The sequence below is a fragment of the Mobula birostris genome, chromosome 21 (genome assembly GCF_030028105.1).
Source record: "Mobula birostris isolate sMobBir1 chromosome 21, sMobBir1.hap1, whole genome shotgun sequence".
NCBI classification, from domain to species: Eukaryota; Metazoa; Chordata; class Chondrichthyes; order Myliobatiformes; family Myliobatidae; genus Mobula; species Mobula birostris.
In genome coordinates this window covers 32,083,693-32,107,114 of record NC_092390.1, presented here as the reverse complement: position 1 = coordinate 32,107,114, position 23,422 = coordinate 32,083,693, and the positions used below count along the sequence as shown (strand labels likewise).

At 41.9% G+C, this 23,422-nt stretch overlaps 1 protein-coding gene across 6 annotated transcripts in view; it reads left to right on the top strand.

The window, feature by feature from the left end:
- The window catches only part of LOC140185698 (cGMP-dependent protein kinase 1), an 815,177-nt gene that overhangs the window by 125,179 nt on the left and 666,576 nt on the right, over nt 1-23,422 (top strand). For 4 of the 6 annotated variants that reach the window (XM_072239236.1, XM_072239235.1, XM_072239233.1 and 1 more), the window contains exon 2: nt 889-1,055. In XM_072239236.1, the coding sequence (XP_072095337.1) occupies nt 889-1,055 (167 nt within the window). Of the gene's footprint in view, nt 1-888; nt 1,056-1,723; nt 1,778-1,847; nt 1,921-23,422 lie in introns of those variants that run through there. The other 2 variants (XM_072239237.1, XM_072239238.1) reach the window with 2 other exon arrangements.

The following is a 23,422-nucleotide window of genomic DNA, read 5'->3' as shown; positions in this document are numbered from 1 at the left end:
CCTTTTCTAATTGAAAATAGTTTATCTGCATTTGCTGTACCGATTCCTTTTACTATTTTACACAATATGATTCGAATCCCCATCCTGTCGTAATCTCAAAGCTTCTAGTTTATCCCACGGGTCATAAAGACTTAACTCTCTAAATCACAATATAATTTTGGCATGTTTAGAGAACTGTGATGAGGGTTTAAAACATTTACTGCTGGAAGTTAATTTTTCATGCCGTGATGGAAGTTCTTGCAAACATCTGGTCAGAATTGAAATGGTTATAAAGGAACTGTTGTTTATTTTGGCTAGTTCATCTTGTATTTTCCATGGAAAATAATTCTAGTCATTTTGACCGGAGTCCTTGATGAGTCATTAATTTCTGTGTGATAGAATATCTTTACTGTATATCTGCCTTCTTACGAATCTTATAATTTGGTCCAACTATCCAACATATTCTTCAAGCTTTTTGCTTACTTCATTTAAGTTTTTTAAGATGGCCTATAGTCTTAGTAATCGTTTCTACAAATTGAAGCTCAAACTTTGTGTTACTATCTGATTCTTCTGCATATCACTATCCTTTAGTTAACTGGATCATAAAACGTATAAATGGAATAACATATTTTCAGTTAGGTTTACAATTATTTTGCCTCAGTAAAAATATTGAAATTTGATCAACTTGGATAATATTTTGTATGGTGATTAACAGCTTATATTGCACTCAACTCCTCTGGCAAATTAGGTACACTAGAAAAGATAAAATTACTACTGAAATTGTCTTAGTTTAATGAAGAGCTATAGATGGTTTGATTTACTTGTTAAAACTTCAATTTTGCTTGCTTCTTAATTATCTGTGCTACTGGTTAATAATTTCAGCTGACAGTGTTTTGTTTTTAACTTTAGGTCTAAGGAGCTAATTAAGGAAGCAATCCTGGACAATGATTTCATGAAAAATCTGGAGTTATCCCAGATTCAGGAGATTGTAGACTGCATGTACCCAGTGGAATATGGCAAAGACAGTTGCATCATCAAAGAGGGTGACGTGGGCTCTCTGGTTTATGTTATGGAAGGTAGGTTATTTGCGCTGACTAATCACTGATAAACCGTCTGTACTTCAGTCTGCACCAATTCTTTCATTTTTACATACCCCTCAGCAGAAGAAAATACACAATTTTGTTTTTCGTAATCTTGAAAAAGCAATGGTATGCTGTTATTTTGCAGATAATGTAATTGCAAGATGTTATGAGTGTTTAAAATATAGTTTATTTCTGGAATGATTGTATATTAGCAATGAGCTACTTGAATATTGAAAGGCCCAGATAGCATGGACGTGGGAGGGTGTTCCCTACAGTAGAGGGGTCTAGGACGAGAGAGCACAGCCTCAGAATAGAAGGATGTCCCTTTAGAACAGAGAAGAGGAAGAGTTTCTTCAATCAGAGTGTGGTGAATCTGTGGAATTCATTGCCACAGACAGTCATGAAGGCTAAGGGTACGTCCACACTACGCCGGATAATTTTGAAAACGAAGCTTTTTCTCTTCGTTTTGCCCTCCCATCCACACTGAAACGATGTTTTCAGCCCCCGAAAACGGAGATTTTCGAAAACACTCTCCAGAGTGAATAAATCTGAAAACACTTAATATCCGGCATAGTGTGTACAGGGTAACCAGAGAGATTTTAAAACGCTGTCATGACAACACCACAACAACAATGCTTTTTTCTGCTTCTGCTTGATACTGCGCAAGCTGTTATAACGCGCAGTCGGTGTGAACGGAGTGAGAGCTAAATTGTAAAGTGAGTTTTTTTGACTATTTAAAAACGCTGTCATGATGTGCTGGAACAGATGTTCGTTGTTTTCTTGAACGCCACCACCTAACAATTTCAGAACAGACGGATGAGACTGAAGCCAGTTGACCCACAGCTTACTGAATAAATAAGTATACTCACTTCACTCTGCTTTCTGTCCTTGCTTGTATGAAGATGGTTTAGCTATTTATGCAAGTACTTCTCTGACAATAGATGTGTAATAGCCTAATGTAACATTGTATGGAAATACAAGATAACGCTGATGCAGGCGTTTTATACATTTAACAAGGTGCTTTATTAATGTAACAGAGTTAGATTTTCAATGTTCGTCATCAGCTGGGTCATACTGTCCGTGAACTCCCTGTCGGTTGCCTCCATACACTCCAGTATTTGTTTTTTTTAAGTTTTAAGTCCTCCTGTGTGACAGCCAAGAGCAATTCCTTTAAAGTTTTTCTACTCTGTAACTGGACAAACGCGCACGAAGTATATCGTTTCCTCTTCGCTTGTTTTCTGTGTGACCTGCGCATGCCCAGTAGGAGGAGATTCGCCCAAATATCTGCCTAATGTGGACGGAGATATTTTGAAAAACACTTAGTGTGGGCGCCTGTCGTTTTTACTCGAAACCGGCGTTCTCAAAATTATCCGGCGTAGTGTGGATGTAGCCTAAGTCATTGAGTATATTTAAAGTAGAGTTTGATAGGTTCTTGTTTGTAAGGGCGTCAAAGGTTAAGGGGCGAAGGCAGGAGAGTGGTGTTGAGAAGGATAATAAATCAGCCATGATGGAAGGGTGGAGCAGACTCAATGGACCAAATGGCTTAATTCTGCTTCTATTTTTTAAGAGCTTATTCATACTGCAGAACTGATTCGTCCAAGTAGAATGCAAGGTTCAGTTAGTTCTTTAATATAAACTATTTATATTGTTCTGTTCTTACAAATGGTGATCATTTTTGCCATCATTTCTGAGTCGATAAAGTAATCAAGTGATGAGTCTCCTTAATATAAAATACCACCTCCAGGTTTTTATTTCTGTTTATTTAGCAAAAGTAAATCCTTTTCATTGGATCAGTTGAATTGATTGCCTGGTGGTGTTTATATGGAGATACAAAGAAAATGCAGCATAGGTGACCTGACAGGTCTCTGTCAGGATTAAGTTATGTACACACCTTTTTAATTTAACACTGCCCTCAAAAGCTTCTGATGTGTTTTGATTTGTGTGTTTAGTTAAGTGCATGATGATGCTTGACTCAAAACATTTCTTGAGGTGATGTGTTCCATGATTTTTACATGGATCTAGTGTGTTGTTGTAAGGATGCTGTTTAGAATATGTTTTTAAACAAAATATCTACAGTGATTTCTACTCTTTATCGTTGGGGGAGGAAAGTTCTGGAAATATTGACACAGCAGTTATTGCCTTGGAGTTTCGATAGGTCATATCAACTCTCCAAACATAATTTCATTGCTTTTTTTTAATATTAGAAAAGCAGCTGATAGTTGTACAAAGAAGGAAATAATAAAAAATATGATGATCCCGGCTGGGGCTCCTTTATATTTATTGATTTGCTGCATAGGGATAGAGTACAATATTTGGCTGCTTATTCCAATGGTGAAGAAGGTTCGACTATGAGTGCTTTGGGCAAAGATACTCATGAGAAGGCTGAAGAAGGTTTGACTATGAGTGCTTTGGGCGAAGATACTCATGTGAGAAGGCTTGCAGAAAAAAAATCCCATTCCCCCTGTTGCCCATTGACCTTCACAATACTTGCTGAGTATGAACTCATTGGGGTAAAATGGAAAGATAATTTTAATCGCACTTGGTCCTGATACATTCTTCCCTGGAGTTCGATGTGGTTCATCGCTTTACGTGAAATTTGATTCCATAATGATTAGTTAAGAGTTTGGAACAGAACCATTTAATATTAAATAAGGTTTTAGTGCAGTAACATCACCCATCTTTATGATATGCTGTCAATCAGCACATCTAACTGTAGATCTTAGCAAACACAAGGGATTCTGCAGTTTCTGGAAATCCTATGTAACACACACAAAATGCTGGAGGAACTCAGCATGTCAGGAATCATTTATGGAGGGGAATAAACAGTTGACATTTTGGCTTTGTTAAAGGTTATTGGACTGAAACATCGGCTGCTCGTTCCTTTTCATAGATGCTGCCTGACCTACTGAGGTCCCCTAGTACTTTGTGTGTGTTGATAATGGCCCCATCAAGAATGATGGCTAGACAGGGTACAGAGAGGAAGTGGTGCGGCTGGTGGACTGGTGAAAGAAGAACAACCTAAGCTTGAACATGGAGAAGACAAAAGAAATCATTGCAGACTTCAGACAAACCATCCTCCTCTGCGAGTACGCGGCTCCTTCATAGAGAGCATTAAGTGCACCGTTCCTGGGGGTTCACATCACGGATGACCTCACCTGGTCCCTTAATATCACCTCCCTGCACAAGAAGGCACAGCAATGCTTGCACTTCCTTAGAAGGTTGAGGCAAGCAAGGCTCCCACCTCCCCCCCCCCATCTTAATTGAGTTTTACAGAAGCACCATTGAGAGCGTCCTGACAAGTTGCATCTCTATGTGGTACGGGAGCAGTCGCGCATCGGACCAGAAGTCCCTACGAAGGACTGTGAGAACAGCTGAGAGGATCATTGCAGTCTCCCTACCATCCACTGGCGACATTTATCAGGAACACTGCATTCGCAGGGCCCGTAGTATATTAAGGATCCCACCCATCCATCCAGCATCCTCTTTGACTTTTCTACCATCAGGCAGGAGACTACAATGCATAAAAACAAGAACAATCAGGATGAGAATCAGTTTGTTTCCCTAGACCATTAGGCTTAGGTATCTGAAGTGTCACTGCTTAATCTGTTCTGTACCTTGCAATACTTAATATTAATGCTCTTTAGTTTGTTATTTATGTATGATTCATCTGTAGATTTTATACCTTACGTTCATAAGTTATCGAGCGCTATGTGTACTACTGTGCTTTACAGCCTGGTTCAGAGAAACGTCGTCTCATTTCTATGTACATTATATATGCTACAATGGTGCTAGAAAGTTTATGAACCCTGTAGAATTTCCTCTATTTCTGCATAAATATGACTTAAAATGTGAACGGATCTTCACGTAAGTCCTAAACCTAGATAAAGAACTTATTTAAACAAATAACATTATACTTGTTCATTTATTTATTGAGAAAGATGATCCAATATTACATTTGACAAACTCATTACGGACGGTGGTGGAAATCAAAACTGATTTACTGCTGAATGCCGTAAGTCCTAAAACTAGAGAAAGAGAACGAATTTAAACAAATAACATTATACTTGTTCATTGCCGTAAAGTGTTGTACCAACTGTGCAATTTGTTAGTTTCCAGCTAACCTGAAATAAGGTCAGAAAAGGCTGGGAACGTTCAGCAGCACAGACACCATCTCTTGAGAGAAAGCAGAGTTAATGCTCCAGATCAGTGACCCTTGATCAGAAGTTTGGATCTCCAAGTGTATGTGGCTGGAGAATGTTTGATGTGAAGCCATTGTGTGGAGCTGAATGTTAGTCTTTTGGAGGGAGGGTGGGGAGGTGGGAGGAGGGGGTCTTGCAGGCAGCAGCATGATACAGGTCACGTACAAGCCAACCTTGGTTTCGAAGACTGGTGACCGCTATGGGAAGACCCATTATCTATTGCAATTGGTGCAATTGGAAGTAAAGTCAGACAAGGGACTGTCTTCTGATTGGTATCCAGTAACCTGGGCCATCATCATTTGTCATGTCTCACAGCATTGAAACTGGCGATTCTGCCCACCTTGTCTGCACTGAGCCACCGGCACTCACCTGTATTGATCCATTCTTCCAGTACTTCTGCCCCATAGTGTGGCATGGTATTGTAGTGTTAGTGCAGTGCTTTACAGTGCTACTGTTTCTAAGGAGTTCTTACGTTCTTCCCGTGACTGCATGGGTTTCCTCCAGGTGTTCTGATTTCCTCCCACATCCCAAAAACATAGGTGTTAGCGTCAGTAAATATTGGGCATACCAAGTTGCATGGCAATATTTGCAGCTGTCCCCAGCACATTGTTATGCTGTGCTGGGTTTGATTCAAACAGTGCATTTCACTGTATGTTATGTTTTGATGTGCATGTGATAAATTAAGATAATCTTTATCTTTATCTTCCCATTTTAATGCTCATGTACAAATCCTGGTGGTGAGAGAAATTTCTCTGCTTTGTTTGGATCTTCATGACCAACTTACACCTTTGTTGCAGAGTGTGAACTGTTTCTCATTTATAATAAATGTACCTGTTCTTCATTAGGATTATCAATTTTTAGTTGCTTGGTAGTTAATATTGATATTCTATAGAGATACCATTGAGATCATTGAAGCTTGCGTCATTTTGAGATGGCTGTGCTTTCTGTTGGAAGTATGTAGAAATGCATTTCTATCCTCAGCCATTCAGTTGGAACAGCTCCTGTAACAATTACTGGTCTTGCAATAAGTTTTATTTCTGCAGAAATGGAGTATAAAGAGCAACATGAGAACAGCATTGGATCTTGCTTTACTGACAGTTGAGAGCAACATTAAGAACAATTCTTTGTTTGTACAGTAGAATAAATAACCTTGATGGAAACGAACGTGGGATCAAGGTGACATTTCAAATTTACTGTTACCCTGTTAGGTGATACATCAAGTTCTCTGGTAACATGAATCGTGATACCTCTCAGACATCTTTTTCCCAGTGACAATTCTCCCAGCTTATATAATTGCTCCTCACCCACCCATGTCTCCATCTGCTTAACCATTTTGGTCACTCTTTTATTCAACATTTCAAGAGGTGGGGTATCCTACTTATACTATGTAGACACAACTATACACAATCTACACCAACAAATTAAAGTGCTGAAAAATCACTGATTACTCCACCACATTGGCTCAGTGTTGACCTGTCATATACCTCAATATTGCATTTATTTTTCTCTTGCCAGGAACATTGTTGCTTTAAAATCAAGTTATTGTAACTCAGGATCCCTGAGTTACAATAACTTGATTAATATGCACTTTAATTTCTTTCTATTTGTGTCGTACATAACATGGAATATTTGTCCTAATATGAAGCACTGGCTTAGAAATCCTTCCTCATCTTAAAAAGCACATTAAAACAGCACTGCACTGGGGGCCTTTGAAACTTCACGTGTTTCTATACATTAAATGCAACTTACAAATGATTACAAATTTATATTTAAATTCGATCAATACACACAAAGTGCTGGAGGAACTCAGCAGGTCATCAGCACTTTGTGAGTGTTGCACTGGACTTTGAGCACCTGCAGAATGTCTTCAAAGTTCAAGTAAAATTTATTATCAGACTTTTTATGATAGCTCTGATAAAAAACATTAACCTTGAAACAATAATTCTTTACAGCATTGACAGAATTTTTCCTTAACTTTGGAATACAATAATAAAAACATTAGATCTTAATGAACGTGCCACTTGGAAATGATATCTTGGATTCAAACAGCCTAATGCATGATGGAGTAATGTTTGTGCCTTGTATGAAAATGTAGACAGGCTGATCGGTAAGTTTGCAGATGACATGAAAATTGGGAGGGTTGTGGATAGGGAGGAAGGTTGATAAAGTACTCAGCAGGATATACATCAGCAGGAAATGTGGGCAGAGAAAAGGCAGATGGAGTTTAATCCAGGGAATTGTGTGGGTTTGTACTTTGGGAAGTCAGATGTAAGGGAAAAAAGTATACAGTAACGGGCAGGACCAATAGGAGCGCTGGTATATAGAGGAATCTTGGAGTGCAAGTCTATAGCTCAATGAAAATGGCAACAGAAGTAGATAAGGTAGTAAAGAAGGAGTAAGACTTACTTGCCTTCATTGGTTGAGTGTTGAATATAAAAGCTGGGAAGTCATGTTGCCACTGCATAAAACTTTGGTTTGGGCTCATTTGGAGTATTGTGTGCATTTTGGTCACTGCATTACAAGAAGAATGTATAGAAAATTTATGAGTGGTATAAGTGCCTCACTATAGGAAGGATGTGGAAGCATTGGAAAGGGTTCAGAGGAGATTTACCAGGATGCTGCCTGGTTTAGAGAGTATGCATTATGATCAGAGATTAAAGGAGCTAGGGCTTTACTCTTTGGAGAGAAGGAGGATGAGAGGAGACATGATAGAGGTGTAGAAGATAATAAGAGGAATAGATAGAGTGGATAGCCAGCACCTCTTCCCCAGGGCACCACTGCTCAATACAAGACGACATGGCTTTAAGGTAAGGGGTGGGAAGTTCAAGGGGGATATTAGAGGAAGGTTTTTGACTCAGAGAGTGGTTGGTGTGTGGAATGCACTGCCTGAGTCAGTGGTGGAGGCAGATACACTAGTGAAGTTTAAGAGACTACTAGACAGGTACATGGAGGAATTTAAGGTGGGGGCTTATATGGGAGGCAGGGTTTGAGGGTCGGCACAACATTGTGGGCCGAAGGGCCTGTACTGTGCTGTACTATTCTATGTTCTATGTTCTATAGAAGCATAGATAGAGTCTTTTTCACAGAGTGAAAATGCTCAGCACTTGAGGGCAGTGCTTTAAGGTGAGAGGGGCTAAAGTTCAAAGGAGATTTGCGAGGCAGTTTTTTTTTACACAGAGGGTGATAGGAGCCTGGAACGTGCTGCCACTGATGGAAGCGACTACAGTGACAGTATTTAAGAGGCATTTGGACAGGCACATGAACAGGCAGGGAATGGCGAGATGTGAGTCATGTGCAGGCGGATGGGATTGACAACATGATCAGCAGAGACACTGTGAGCCGAAAAGCCTGCTTCTGTGGTGTATTGTTCAATGTTCCTCAGGAGCTCAGCTCCATTGAAATCAAAGGAACTGAATTTCAGTCTGCAAAGGTAGCTGTAAATTATCAGTTTGGTGCTACAGATCAGGGGGTGTGTTCTCCTCTATCACACCAAAGTTAAGTGAATTAACAGTATCTAGGTAATTACAGTCTATTTCAAATGCATTGAATGCAACATGTGTCACAGTTCAGAGTGTGTTACTGTGCATGTGGAGGACAGTGACATTTCTGGATATGTTTTCTTCAGCACAATAAGACTTATTACTGCAGGCACTGCATATCAGGGCCAAATTCTCATAAAGGTCTGATAATCTTCAGGTTGCCATAGAGACAAATAGCAAAAAGAAATTAGAAAGTAAAATGGCAGACTTGCTGTGAGGTTCACAAAGTTTCCTCTCAGGTCATTCATGCACCTAATGTATTAACTTGTAGAAGCACTTAGATGCATACAGGGACAGATTTGATGACATTTCTCTGACTTTGGTCCATGCTGGCTGGGGCCTGTGTACAGGGCTGGTGTCCTCTTGAGTCCCTAGCAACGGCCTCCTTCTTGGTATGTGATGTCCTCCATCCCCTCACATGAGTGACTTCAGTGGCTCTAGTTCCAAGACGTGAATACGATGGTCGCTCACCAGCCCCCCCCCCCCAATTATCCAATCCCCAACTCACGTTGCAGCAACCTCCCATTGTGAGCTTGACTTCTCTTTCTGTTGGTTTCTGGTCCTTTTCACTCTATCCACTCATCAAAAGCTACATTGGTCACCTCAACTCCACTGAAAATGTAGAGCCTGACCCTCTCCATCCATCCTTGATCACCATAAGTCTAACTTTCTCCAAACTCCCTTAATTGATAACCTTTTCCACACACACTCCCTACAATTTCTAGTTCAACCTTTTCTATGCCCTTTCCAGCTTCTAGCCCAACACTAATTGGAACCTATATGTCTATCCTCTGATATGAGCCAATATGCCAGTTTCCCTTGACTGAGGGCTAATTCTCCCAGCTCCCGATACTGGTCTATTAGACTTTTTCCCAGAAATTTGAATTCAAACTCTCTACTACTGTCCTCCATGTGCTCTGCAAAAAAGAGGAAAGGTGTTAATGTGAGCAACTTGTGCAAATTCTGTTCTTTGGTGCACAGAGCCCAGGCCTTCAAACAGATCATGCATGGGCCTTCTCCAACTCACTGCATTTGCATGTGTTTTCAGGCACCAAGTAATTCCTGGACTAGTAGATTTGAGAAATATAATTTTTAAAGCAGCAGATGTCACAAAGAATCTTTGAAGATATGGAAATTACCAAACTGATGTCAATGAGGAGGGGAAGAAAATGAGCTTCAGATCTTCAGAACTAGTCATGCTGTCTCCCACAACTTCTAAAAATTTGGCCCTAAAAAAATGTCAATTCAGAACTTGTTTCCTGGGATCTCAAGGCAAGTATAGGTATAAAGTTCTATTGATGAGTTAAGTGTGGTTTCAGTGAAGAATATTTAGCAATAGTGCAAATGTATTTGTAATTTGGTTTAGGAAATATTTGGCATTTAAAACTGGCAGAAGTCGGAGTTGTTAGAAAACCCTAGCCCTTTGCACTAACTTATAATAGTGTCAATACTTGTATGTAATTTTTTAACTTTAATTTTGTTTCTGAATCTCAAATAAAGAAAAGAGTTAAGCATAGTGAGTAACTTAGAACATTGATAGGTAGAGTGCATTCTGACGGTAATGATTGGTGGTACTTTAGATGTGATTGAGGCAGAGCTGTTTCTGATAAATTAATTACTTAAGTAAATTACTGCTTCCTTAATATTGCTGAATAGAGTAACAGGTTCATTTTGATATCAGATATAATTGTGCTGCCTTAATAAATTATAGAAACATAGAACACCTGCAGCACAATACAGGCCCTTTGACCCACAATGCTGTACTGAATATGTCCTTACCTTAGAAATTACCTAGGGTTACCCATAGCCCTCTATTTTTCTGAGCTCTATGTACCTGTCCAGAAGTCTCTTAAAAGACTCTATCGTATCTGCCTCCACCACCGTCGCCGGCAGCCCATTCCACGCACTCACCACTCTCTGTGTAAAAAACTTACCCCTGACATCTTCCCTGTGCATACTTCCAAGCACCTTAAAACTGTGCCCTCTCATGCTAGCCATTTCAGCCCTGGGAAAAAGCCTCTGACTATCCACACGATCAATGCCTCTCATCATCTTATACCCCTACATCAGGTCAGCTCTCATCCTCTGTCGCTCCAAGGAGAAAAGGCTGAGTTCACTCAATCTATTCTCATAAGGCATGCTCCCCAATCCAGGCAACATCCTTGTAAATCTCCTCTGCACTCTTTCAATGGCTTCCATATCCTTCCTATAGTGAGGTGACCAGAACTCAGCACAGTACTCTAAGTGGGGTCTGACCAGGGTCCTGTATAGCTGCAACATTGCCTCTCGGCTCCTAAACTCAATCCCACAGTTGATGAAGGCCAATGCACCGTATACCTTCTTAATCACAGAGTCAACCTGAACAGCAGCTTTGAGTGTCCTGTGGACTCGGACCCCAAGATCCCTCTGATCCTCCACACTGCCAGGAGTCTGACCATTAATGCTATATTCTGTCATCATATTTGACCTACCAAAATAAACCACCTAACATTTATTTGGGTTGAACTTCATCTACCACTTCTCAGCCCAGTTTTGCATCCTATCAATGTCCCGCTGTAACCTCTGACAGCCCACCACACTATCCACAATACCCCCAACCTTTGTGTCATCAGCAAATTTACTAACCCATCCCTCCACTTCCTCATCCAGGCCATTTATAAAAATCATGAAGAGTAGGGGTCCTGGAACAGATCCCTGAGGCACACCACTGGTGACCAACCTCCATGCCGAATATGACCCGTCTACAACCACTCTTTGCTTTCTGTGGGCAAGGCAATTCTGGATCGACAAAGCAAGGTCCCCTTGGATCCCATGGCTCTTTACTTTCTCAATAAGACTTGCATGGGGTACCTTATCAAATACCTTGCTGAAATCCATATACACTACATCTACTGCTCTACCTTCATCAATGTGTTTAGTTACGTCCTCAAACTGAAGGAAATAGATCCTACGACTTTTGGATTCCTTCTTCATCAGAAGTGGAGTGAAGTAGAATTCTCTTTTCTTGTGCCTGCATGCGCGCGAGTCTGTGCGTGTGCATCTGCATGTCTGTGGTGATGGCATTTTTCATGGCTTTTACAAGGCACGAAGTGAGAGAGAGAGACTGTGTGGCGCGCCACTACTCACACAGACATTTCGCGGTATTTTTCCCTTTATTTTACGAGGTCGAGTTGCGATCTTGACACTCAGATCGACACGGATGGAAAGCGTACTCGAGAGCAGACCAGACTAGTTTCGAACCCAGGAACCTCCACTCCTGGGACTGGCACCGATGTCGTTGTGCCACCAGCTGACGCAGGAGTGAAGTAGAATTCTAATCTACCTGAATGGAAACTTGCCCTTGTTCCAAATTGTGACCATAGTTTCACTACAAGTTAGGGTAGGGATTCAAAAAGCATTTATTATCAAAGAATGTGTAAATTGTTTGCTTGCAGGCAGCTGCAAAGTAAGAAACCCAAATAACCTAATTAAAAAAAAGAGCATAAACACAGCACTGAGAAGAGGGAAAAATACACACACACATCTTGCAAACAATAGGAGCAAATGACAGCATTCAGAACCAGAGCGGGTCCTCGGATGCGCTCCCTGGAGCAATCAGAGTAGGCCCAAGCCTTGATCTCAGTTCATCATATTAGCGGAGCGAAAAATCACCACCAGAGCAGTTCACAGTCTTGGCACCGCAGAGAGAGGAATGAACATTGCAGGAGAACGAGCGAAATCAGCCCCAACCTTTGCCTCTGGTCCGTACATTCGGGCTTTCCAGTCTCTTTGGATCAGTGTTTAAATTATCCAAACACCGGGTAGTGCCTCGCTCTAGGACCTGCTGTGATGTAGAAGACACTATACTGGTGGACTGGAAAGTTGGCAAAAAAAAAAATGACCTCCTGGTCCTCAGGAAGTGGTTAAGTGCATATAGACAATGGTGGGGATTTGGGTAAAATTCTCTAACGTGAGCTACAAAAGGTGGTTGCTATGGAATATTTATCGGGCCAATGCTTGTTGTAAAGAAGGTAGTGCAAACAAAACAATAATAGAATTCCAACAGGAAGAATATCAATGTTTTAGACGTGAAATTATTTACAATATCACTTTCATCAGTGATTCTGGTCAAAACTAATTTCTCATGAGAGTTTGTGAGAAAGATTTAGCTCCACATAGCTATGTAAGCTCTTTCAAAGATCTCTCCAATTAATCTCACTTGCTTGCTTTTTCCCCAGAGATCTGCATATTTTTCTGTCATATGTCAGATATACATTTTCAAAATTACTGTTGCATCTGCTTCTACTGTATTTCAGATCAGTACAATCCTCTGGATAAAAATATATTTTCCTTACATGGTAGAATTCTCCAGGGTTCAGTATTAGGACCTCTGCGTTTCTAAAATAGATTTTATTGACTTGGAATTGGGTATAAGGACACAACTTCCACATTTACAGGTGAAACAAAAGTTGCTGTGTAATAATCTGTGAGGAGGGAGGCAATAAACTGCAGGCTGGTGGAATTTGCTGATAGGTGGCAGTGGAAATATAATGCTGACAACACTTTGACAGAAGGAGCGAGATGAACAAATCCTTGGAGGAAGAATTCAAGGTAACAAGAGCCAGAGAAGTGCTACAGTATAGGGACCCAAGTGACCCGAAGGTGGCTAGAGCAGGGATCCAAGTGAGGACTGGCAGGAAATGGTGGGCAGAGGAAGCTATTCAGAAGGCAGAGGCGAGGCTGCGTCACAGGAGGCTGGTGGGAGTGGTCACACGAGGCCGAGCTGGGCTAGGATCCTTTCCAACTCCCTAAATGGACACCAGAGGGAAGGAAAGGCGTCATCTAGTTCAGGAGGAGGTGAGAGCAGTAGTGGAGGCGATGAGAGCCTGCAAGGCGGTGGGAATGAAGCAACAGGGAGCTTGGACAAGATGGAAGAATGCAGTTGAGAGGAAAGTGACCTGGGCTGAACTTTGGAAAGCCGAACCACACTGCATCCAATTTCTCATCCAGGCAGTGTACGATGTGCTTCCAAGCCCATCAAACCTGCACACATGGGGCAAGACAGAGTCATCTGCGTGCCCACTGTGCTCCAAGCGAGGAACCCTGGAGCACATCCTCAGTGGCTGCACAAGGGCACTTGGTGAGGGACGGTACCGATGGAAGCATGATCAGTCCTGAAGACCATCGCTGAAGTCATCAGCGCAGGAGTTGAATGGGCGAAGCGGTCCCGACCCTCCAAGCAGACATTGCCTTTGTCAGAGCTGGGGAGCAGCCAATACCCACCAAAAGAACATCTGCAGGCATCCTGACCTTTGCAACTGGCAGCTGTTGGTGGACCTCGAAGGACAGCTGAAGTTCCCCAACCATATCGCAGCCACCATCCTGCGACCAGACATTTTCCTTGTGTCTGAGTCTACTAAGCAGGTGGTGCTGCTGGAGCTGACAGTCCCATGGGAAGATCGCTTGGAAGAGGCCTTTGAAAGGAAGCTCTCCAAGTACGCAGGACTGGTCAGCAACTGTCAGCAGGCTGGATGGAGAGTGAGGTGTCTCCCAGTGGAGGTTGGTTGTAGGGGATTCACAGCCTGTTCCTTAGCTAGAGCCTTCAACAATTTGGGCATTGAGGGAGAGAGGAAGAGGAGAGCCATCCGCAGTACCACCGATGTGGCAGAGAGGGCCTCAAGATGGCTGTGGCTCAAAAGAGGGGAGCCATGGAGTCATAAGTAGCTAGCCATCTGGACACAAGCTGGGGTCTGATCAGCCCCGGCTGGGTCACCTGAAGGAGGTTGTATGATGTTGAAAGACCCAAAACACCCGATGATTCCAGGAACATCACTGAAGATGTGTCCAGAAGCATCAGTAGATGTATGTACACAGCTGATTAGATATCTAGATTATTGCACTGGTTAACATGTGTACCTAATAAAGTGGCCACTGAGGGTAAATCAAATTAAATTTTAAAAGGGATACAAGAACAGGAAGCGATTTGCATTATACTGTATGTGCACTGTTTGTTCACAGTGGTAGGACAGTCTGTTTTGGGGCTTTGCAAGTACAAACATTGAATACAAGGGCAAGGAAGTCATGACAAACCTTTACAAACCTTTAGCCACTACTGCAGCTTTGAGTACTGGATGCTGTGCTTTAGGAAAGGTGTGAAGATTGCACAGGAGATTTATGAAATGAATCCTGGAATGAAGGGCTTTAATTATTTGAATAACCTCAAGAATCTGACACTGTATGTTTTTCTCCCTCAGAATTGAGCAGTTTGTGGGGAATCTGATGGAGTAATTTAAAATCACCAAGGATGTAAACACAGTGCATGGAGAGGAATTGTTCCAGAGGGTGAGGCGTCAAAAACCAGGGGACTTTAAAATGAAGGTGACTTGCAAATGGGACAGGAGAGGGGAGGGAGAAGGAGAAAGAGAAAATAAAGGGGGAAGAGGGAAGAACATTTATGTAGTGAGTTGTTAGGTTCTGGAAGCCACTGCCAATGGCAGTTGAGTCGGTTTCAGCATTGAAAAGGTAGCTGAATAACAAGATGCGAAGAAATAATTTGTAGTGTTATGAGGTGTGGACAAGGTGGTGGACTATCTGGAATGATATTGTATGTCACTGAAGACTCAACAGGCCAAAGTGGCTTCCTTTGGTACCTGAACCATTCTGTGATTCTGTGATAACACCTTTGGCTCTTTAGCCTTTTACATTGAATATGACCATCAGGAGAAAGAAACTTCTTATTTACTTCCTGAGAATCCCTTGTAGTTTAAAACATCTGTGTTCAGTTCTCCCTTGATCCACCCTGCTGTAAAGGGAGCGTTTTCTTCAGTCTTTCTGTTCTTATTATGAGTATGTTACTATTTTTATCCTAGACTCTGTTGAAAACTTCAAACAGGTCTGAAGGGAACATTGGGAATGCAAATTTAAGACATTTCAGCACATTGTATGAAGTACCACTGGAATGTTCATGTTTGAGTATCAGATCATTTAATTCAAAACTTTAAATCATCGGACCCCTGCTGTAGACATGGAATTGACTACTTGAGGAATGGTCTGCACATAATAGTGTAATTAGAATACATTTTGTTTGAAGAATGTACGTTGCCAAGCCACAGAAATAGCTGCAGATTTGATGTTTTACTCTAATAACGTGATGCATGGATAACTACTAACAACTCCAAAGTGTACAATCTGGTTTTTAGATGACAGGTTTTCACTGTTATCTACCAACCTTATAGTTTGGTAACAAACTAAGGCTTTTGATGACTGCATATGAAGCAAAAGAGTATTTACAACTCAGCAAAAGGACATTTGATCCAATTGTTCCCTGGTACTGTTCAAACTTACCATGAGTTTCTTTCACTTGCTTTGTCTAACCCAATCTAAACAATTTTTGTTCCATTGTCCCTCATGAACTAGCCCTTCCATGCTTCCGCTGCTATCCGTCTCCTCAATGACTTCATGTCAGGATGGCAGACAATAGACAATAGGTGCAGGAGTAGGCCATTCAGCCGTTCGAGCCAGCACCACCATTCACGCCTTTTCCCCATATCCCTTCACTCCGCTATCAGGGTTCTGTCAGATGGATAGATGGAGCCGTGTAGGGTGTAGGAGTGGGTTCACCACTCTTAGTATTTTAAAATCCAGTATTGTACACGCCCTACTTCTCTAATAAAAACAGAAGAGTGTTTGGGGATTCATGGCGGCTCAGGCATTTTTTGTAGAAGGAAGGTCATCAGTGTGAAATGCTGTACCTGTTTCTCTCGGCACAGATGCTACCTGACCTGCTGAGGATTTCCAGCACTCTTTTGTCCTTACTTCAGATGTGAAAGCTGAGACCTTGGGAATGAGGCCCGTGTAGAGTCAGGTTGTGCTCGTGCCAAAAAGCTTTGCTGGTGAGTGACTGCCAGCTTTGTATCCTTCGATTGGCACTAATGAGGCAGTGCTGATGCAAAGTGGAAATCTGATTTAAACAGAGCTATTATTATAATGAGGCACTAGGTGGAATTTTGCAACCATTACAATTTATAAAACTTGAATTGAAGTTATTCAGCTGTGATCACTTCATTCATATAAAGTAGGGGCAGATATCAGGCCTGGGCCACTTCAGGTTAATTCTTCAGACAAAGCTGTTGTCACTTGTGGCAGAGACAGTCTGCAGTTAGTTTTTGGCGTTGGACATTCATGTTCTAACATATGTAACATTTTAAACAGAAGCAACTGTCTGCAGATGCTGGAAATCTGAAAGAAAAAAAAATTAAATGTTGGAAATGTTCAGCAGGCAGAGCAGGCCAGGGGCACAGTCTGCTTTCTTTGAAAGCTGTGTGAGACTGAAAGATGAAATGTTCAAAGGCTAACATCCTTGGCTTATGAGTCTGATTTTAAAATACCTACACAGCAGCAGAAAACAGAAGCAGGTCATTAGTGCATTACTGTTACATGGAGCCTGCCGTGTTTCCTATTTTGAGACAGTGGCTAGTATTTCAATGTCTGTAAAGCGTTGTGGGGTGCCCTGCCTGAGGTGTGAGATGCCAGGCTTTCTTTTTTCCTGAGCATGATTGATCTCCCCACCTTCATACCACTCTTTGGGTCCCTTTTACTTCTCAGATTATCACATAAGCACACTATCGGTTTTTGATTCTGTGCATAGAACACACAGGGAAGTCATGGAAACATTGAAAATAAAAGTAAAAGTAGGTAATTTGACCTTTTAAGCCTGCTCCTCCATTCAGTGCAATTATGGATAATCATTCAAATGTAGTACTGTATCCCCATTTAGACCTCGATCCCTCGTGTTCTGAAAATAATATTCAACTCCTAATTGAGTATATTTAATGATTTGGTCTTACTTGCTGCGGTGGAGAATTCCATAGGCTCACCAATGTCTGGGAATTTTATCCTTATTTCTTTCTTATACGTCCTACATAGAGTGGACATGGAGAGCACTGGAAGGCAGTACTATGGGATGGGCCAGCCCCCAACCCCGTACGGAATCCGAGGCACACAGCCCGCTCTGGCGCCTCCTTCCAGTGATTGCAACGGGTGACCACTGAGGCACAAGGCGTGTGCCAGAACTGAGACCACACAGCTCCTCCGCCATTGGTCTCACCAGTAAATCGGACTCGCAGCATTCTGTTTGTACATTATCAACGTCTACCGATTGCAATGAACATGCCCATTTAGATTAAATTAGATTACATTAGATTATGAGGACACACATTTCCACCGATTGATGGACAGCACACTACCTCTGCGTTCTGCCTCTGCCACCTTCTTCCCTGGGTCGCTGAAGCTGGGCAACACACTGCTGTGGAGCAACTTGCTAGTGCGGTAGACATGCTGTACTTGATGTTCTTGATGTCTAGCAGTGTCTTGCGATAGTAAAAAGGAAATAAAGGACAAACAAGTTCAGCTTTGTTCCACCCAGAGTGGCTGTTGCGTCTGAGCGTGGCGGTAAGCATCTTATTGGAAGGATTCTACAAGTCCTGGTCCTGGAGTCTCCCTCCATTCGGAATATCTTCCTTGTATTTAATCCAGTCAGCACTGTTAGGATTTTGTAGGTTTCTGTGAGCCACTGCCATTCTTCGAAACTTGAGCCAGTTTACGTGTGATAGACTCGCTCTCTCTTCATCGCTAGGTCGGCACATGGCACCGCTGGTGAAGGTGCTGCCTCACAGTTCGAATAATCCCGCTTCAAATGCTGCCACCTGTGTGAAGCTTGCTCTTTCTCCCCATCACTGTGCTCCACTTACCTCCCACATCCCAAAACATACCGACTGGTAGGATAATTGGGCACTGAACGTTGCCTCTACTGTCTAGGTCAAGGGTAGAATCCAGGGAAGTTGATGTGCATGCGGATAGTAAGTTACGTGGGGAATCGGATTGCTCTGTGAGACAACATAGGTCCGATAGGCTGAAATTACGTCCTTCCGCAACACAAGGAAGTGAGCTAATACGGTACTCCTCAGTCGTCCCATCCCAGGAATCAGTCTAGCCAACCTTCTTCGAGGTCTCCTTTGATAGAAGACCAAAACTGTAAACAGTAATGAAGGTCTCAGATTAAGAATCAGGTTTATTATCTCTGACATATGTTATGACATTTGTTTTGTGGCAGGTGTACAGTGCAAGACATAAAACTTACTAAAGTTGCAATGAAGAATGAGGAAAGGTAAATAAAAGGTGTAAAAGAGGAATAGTTAGGTAGTGTTCATGCGACGTTCAGAAATCTGATGCAGAGAGGTAGAAGATGTTCCTGAAATGTTCAGTGTGGGTCTTCAGGCTCTTGTACCTTTCCCTGCTGGTAGTAATGAGAAGAGGGCTACGACTCGTATCATGAATGGGAGGGGAATTGAGAGAATGGAGAGCTATGGTCCAGGTGCTGGTCGATGGGACTAGGCAGAATAACTATTTGGCACAGACTAGATGAGCTGAAGGACCTGTTTTGGTGTTGTAGTGCTCTAAAAGGGCAGTCCAGATGGGAGGGTCCTTTATGATGGATGTTGCCAAACCAGCTTTTGAAGATGTCCTCAATGGTGGGATGGGTTGTGCTTGTAATAAACCTGGCTTGGTCTACAACCGTCTTCAGCCTCTTTTAGTCCTGTGCTGTGGAGCTTCTATACCAGATAGCGATGCAACCAGTCAGAATACTCTACACTGTACTAAGGGCATGGTATTTCTGCTCCCTACTCAAACTCTCCTGCTGTGAATCCCAACATGCTATCATTTCCTTTCTTAAGTACCTGCTGCACTTGCATTCTTACCTTCAGGAACTGGCACACAAGGACACCCCAGGTATGTAGCACCTTTGCACTTCATAATCTGCCATCCTGTTAAGGCCACCCTATGTTCATCGGCACAAGAGAATGGACATGACATGACAGTTGCAGGATTATCCACAGAATACTGTAACTGCCATGTGTTTGACCACCCCTTAAGCTAAACAAATCAACCTGGAGCTTCTTGGTCCTCCCACCCAGCCTTTTGGTGTCTGCAGACTTGGAGAATTTACATTTAATTTATTACCGGACTGGGATCCTGGCACTGATCTCTGTGATACTCTGCTGGTCACTACCTGCCATTCCATGTGCAACTGAAAAAGCTTCAAGATCATCCCTGGGTGCTATGGCCTGGATGATGGTGTTGGTCTTGCCCTTTCACCGTTGGGAAATTCACACTCAAAGTCTAGCGCTAACTTGATTTTTGGCACAGATGGATAGTCTCTGGCAGATCATCAGCTATTGAAGGTCTTCGGCAGAGTTGTGGGGTGTAAAGGCAGCTGTTGGGTTGATCATTTGCTATGCAGGGTGCAAAGCTGTCATCTTAACTGTGGAATTCAGAACTTTGGTCCATACTTTGAGCAAAGCTATGATAAGATGAAACTGAGTGATCCTGGGGAAGCCCAGAATGAACATCAGGGAGGTGTTACCAATAGACATGGTGTTCAAAGTTGGAAGGATTTGCAAAGTGTGGATAGGGTGAAACCAGTCCCACCACTGAGAAGTCAGTAACTAGAGGGTGCAACTCCAAAGGAATTGGCAAAGAAAGGACTAAGGGGAAGGAGGAAGCAGGGGAGAAATTTCATGATGCAGGAGGTTTTTCTGATGTGGAGGCTGCACCTGCATGGTGCATAGAATGCGAGGGGGCATAATTTTAATGTGAGGGGAGGGGCGATGTCACAGATAAGGTGAGTGTGTGGAATGCCCTGCCAAAGGTGATGGTAGATAAGGAGATTCAAGAAACAATTAGATAGATGTATAGATAACAGAAAAATAGAGGGCTGGGGGAGGGAAGGATCAAAGTTCAAAGTAAATTTATTATCAAAGTACACATACAGGTATGTCACCATATACAACCCTGAGATACATTTTCTTAGGGCATGCTCAATAAATCCATATAGAATAATAACCATAATAGAATCAATGAAAGACTGCACCAACTTAGGCATTCAACCAGTGTTAAAAGACAACTGTGTGAATAAAAAAAAGAAGAAAAAAATAATAAAATTAATAATAAATAAATAAGCAATAAATATGGAGAACATGAGATGAAAGTCCTTGAAAGTGAGTCCATAGGTTGTTGGAACACTTCATTGACAGAGTAAGTGAGTTTGACTGAGCTTATCCCTTTTTAGTTCAAGAGTCTGATGGTCGAGGGTGGTAACTCTTCCTGAACATGGTAGTGTGAGTCCTGAGGCTCCTGTACCTTCTTCCTGATGGCAGCAGTAAGAACAGAGCATGACCTGTGTGGTGGGAGTCTCTGATGATGGATGCTGCTTTCCTGTGACAACACTTTGTGTAGATGTGCCCAATGGTGGGGAGGCCTTTACCTGCTATGGACTGGGCCATATCCACTACTTTTTGTAGGATTTTCTGTTCAAGGGCATTGGTGTTTCCATATCAGGCTGTGATGCAACTGGTCAATATACTCTCCACCACACGTCTATAGAAGTTTGTCAAAATTTTAGATGTCATTCCAAATATTAACAAACTAATAAAGAATTAGAGTGCTGCCATACTTTCTTCATTATTGTACTTGTATGCTGGGCCCAGGACAGGTCCTCTGAAATAATAACACAGAGGAATTTAAAGTTGCTAATCCTTGCCACATCTGATCCTCCGATGATGACTGGCTCATGGACCTCTGGTTTCTTCCTCCTGAACTCAATAATCAGTTCCTTGGTCTTCCTGACATTGAGTAAGAGATTGTTGTTGTGGCACCACTCAGCCAGATTTTCAGTCTCCCTTCTGTGTGCTGACTCGTCACCACCTTTGATTCAGCCTATGCCAGCGGTTTCGTCAGCAAACTTAACTACGATATTGGAGGTGTGCTAAGCCACACAGTCATAAGTGTAAAGTAGAACTGGGGGCTACACACACAGTCTTGTGGTGCACCTGTGTTGGTGGACATCGTGGAGGAGATGTTGTTGATATTCTGAACTGACTGGGATCAGTCCTTGGAAGGTACTGTAACTTATAAGATCGGAAGACATAGAGACACCTCTGCTCCTCTGACCCCCAACACAATGCACTATTTTGGCGCCCAATCGGAAAGATGTTTCCTCTAAAGATGCTGTACTCTCGCACTGCAGGGCAAAAAGGCTGATGAGCTTTTAAATGCGTGATCAGTTTCTTATAAAAATCTCTTAATTGAATTCAAACAGAAATATAGTTAAATGAAGGTGGATCAATAATTTATTTTATGATCAGTGATCTGCCAACAATATCATTTAGTTTCTGAACCTTATTTTGGAAAATTGTTGAGTTAGTGATTTTCTTCTGATTGACATTTGTTTTGGGTCACACATTTTCCCTGGGGTGCCTTTCTGCATTTCTGTTGAGGGGCTTTTGTTTTTATGGACAGAGAAGTCTCTTTAATGAACAAAGTTACATCATCGACTTTCCTCTCACTCTGTTAGCCTGGCTGGGGTGTTTTGCATATATACCTGAGGTGTTGGATTGGGGTGTAGGATTGCTATTTTTTTGTAGTTTAACTTTTCTGTGCTTGCCTGCAGTTTTATATTATCACATATATGCTTGTAATTGTTTAGTAAATTCTCCAGTAATTGTGGTACAGGTGCTTCTGTATTTTTCTAGAAACTTGTTAGTTTTCTTTTTTTTTGGCCGTATCCTCAGAATGGACTGCCCAGTCCCCCTTTATTTTGTATAGTGTAGTGTTTTTTTTTACTTCATTTAAAGTTCAAAATTTTTTTCTTTCCTCTTCATGAACTAATAAGAGGAGAATTATCTGAGACTTCCAGTAGCGCTCATAGAGTGAAGTCGTGCTCTTGACTCGCTCCATTACCTCTGAGTTTTTTTTTCTTATGATCAGCTATATTTAACTATTAAGGCATTGACTTTTACAATAATCTGAAACAAATTGGGCTTTTTGACGTTCGGATGCATTTAAGGTCTGCTATGTCCAAGAACGGAAAAAATGGGAAAGACGGCAAACCTCCGGTTAGACCGAAAGGTACCGATCTCCCTCCGACTGAACCACCGTTGACTCTGAAAGCTATATTGGATCTAATTCAAAGGGAAATTTCAACCTCTATAACGGAGCTGATTCGTGCGGAAATTTCAATTAATTTCCAGAAAATTGCGGATTCAATCGATAAAATGCAAACATCTATCACGGGACATCAGTCGGCTATATCTAATCTTCAAAAATCCACGCAACAAAATGAACTCAAGATGGAGAAAATTGAAGAAACAATTACTTCAATGAAGAAAAAACTGGACTTTCTGACTTTTAAAAACTCTGACTTAGAATCCAGAATGCGACAGCAGAATATTCGAAATATTGGTGTTCGTGAAGCTGTTGAATCTGACAACCCTATAAAGTTTTTTTCTCAACTTTTAAAAGATGCATTTCCTGCTGTATTTCCTGACCAACCACTGTTATTGGATCGGGCTCACAGAGTTCCATCATATTCCTCTAAGTCAGATAAACCTCGACATGTCATTTTACGTTTTCATTACTTTCAAGACAAGGAGAAACTGCTTCGATTTGTTCGATCTAAAGGTTATATTGATTTTTTGGATCTTCAGTTCTGATTCGTGGAGGACTTCAGCAAACAGATTCGGAATCAACGGGTTCGTTACAGATCTGTGATGTCGGGACTCCACAAGATGGATTTAAAACCAGCGCT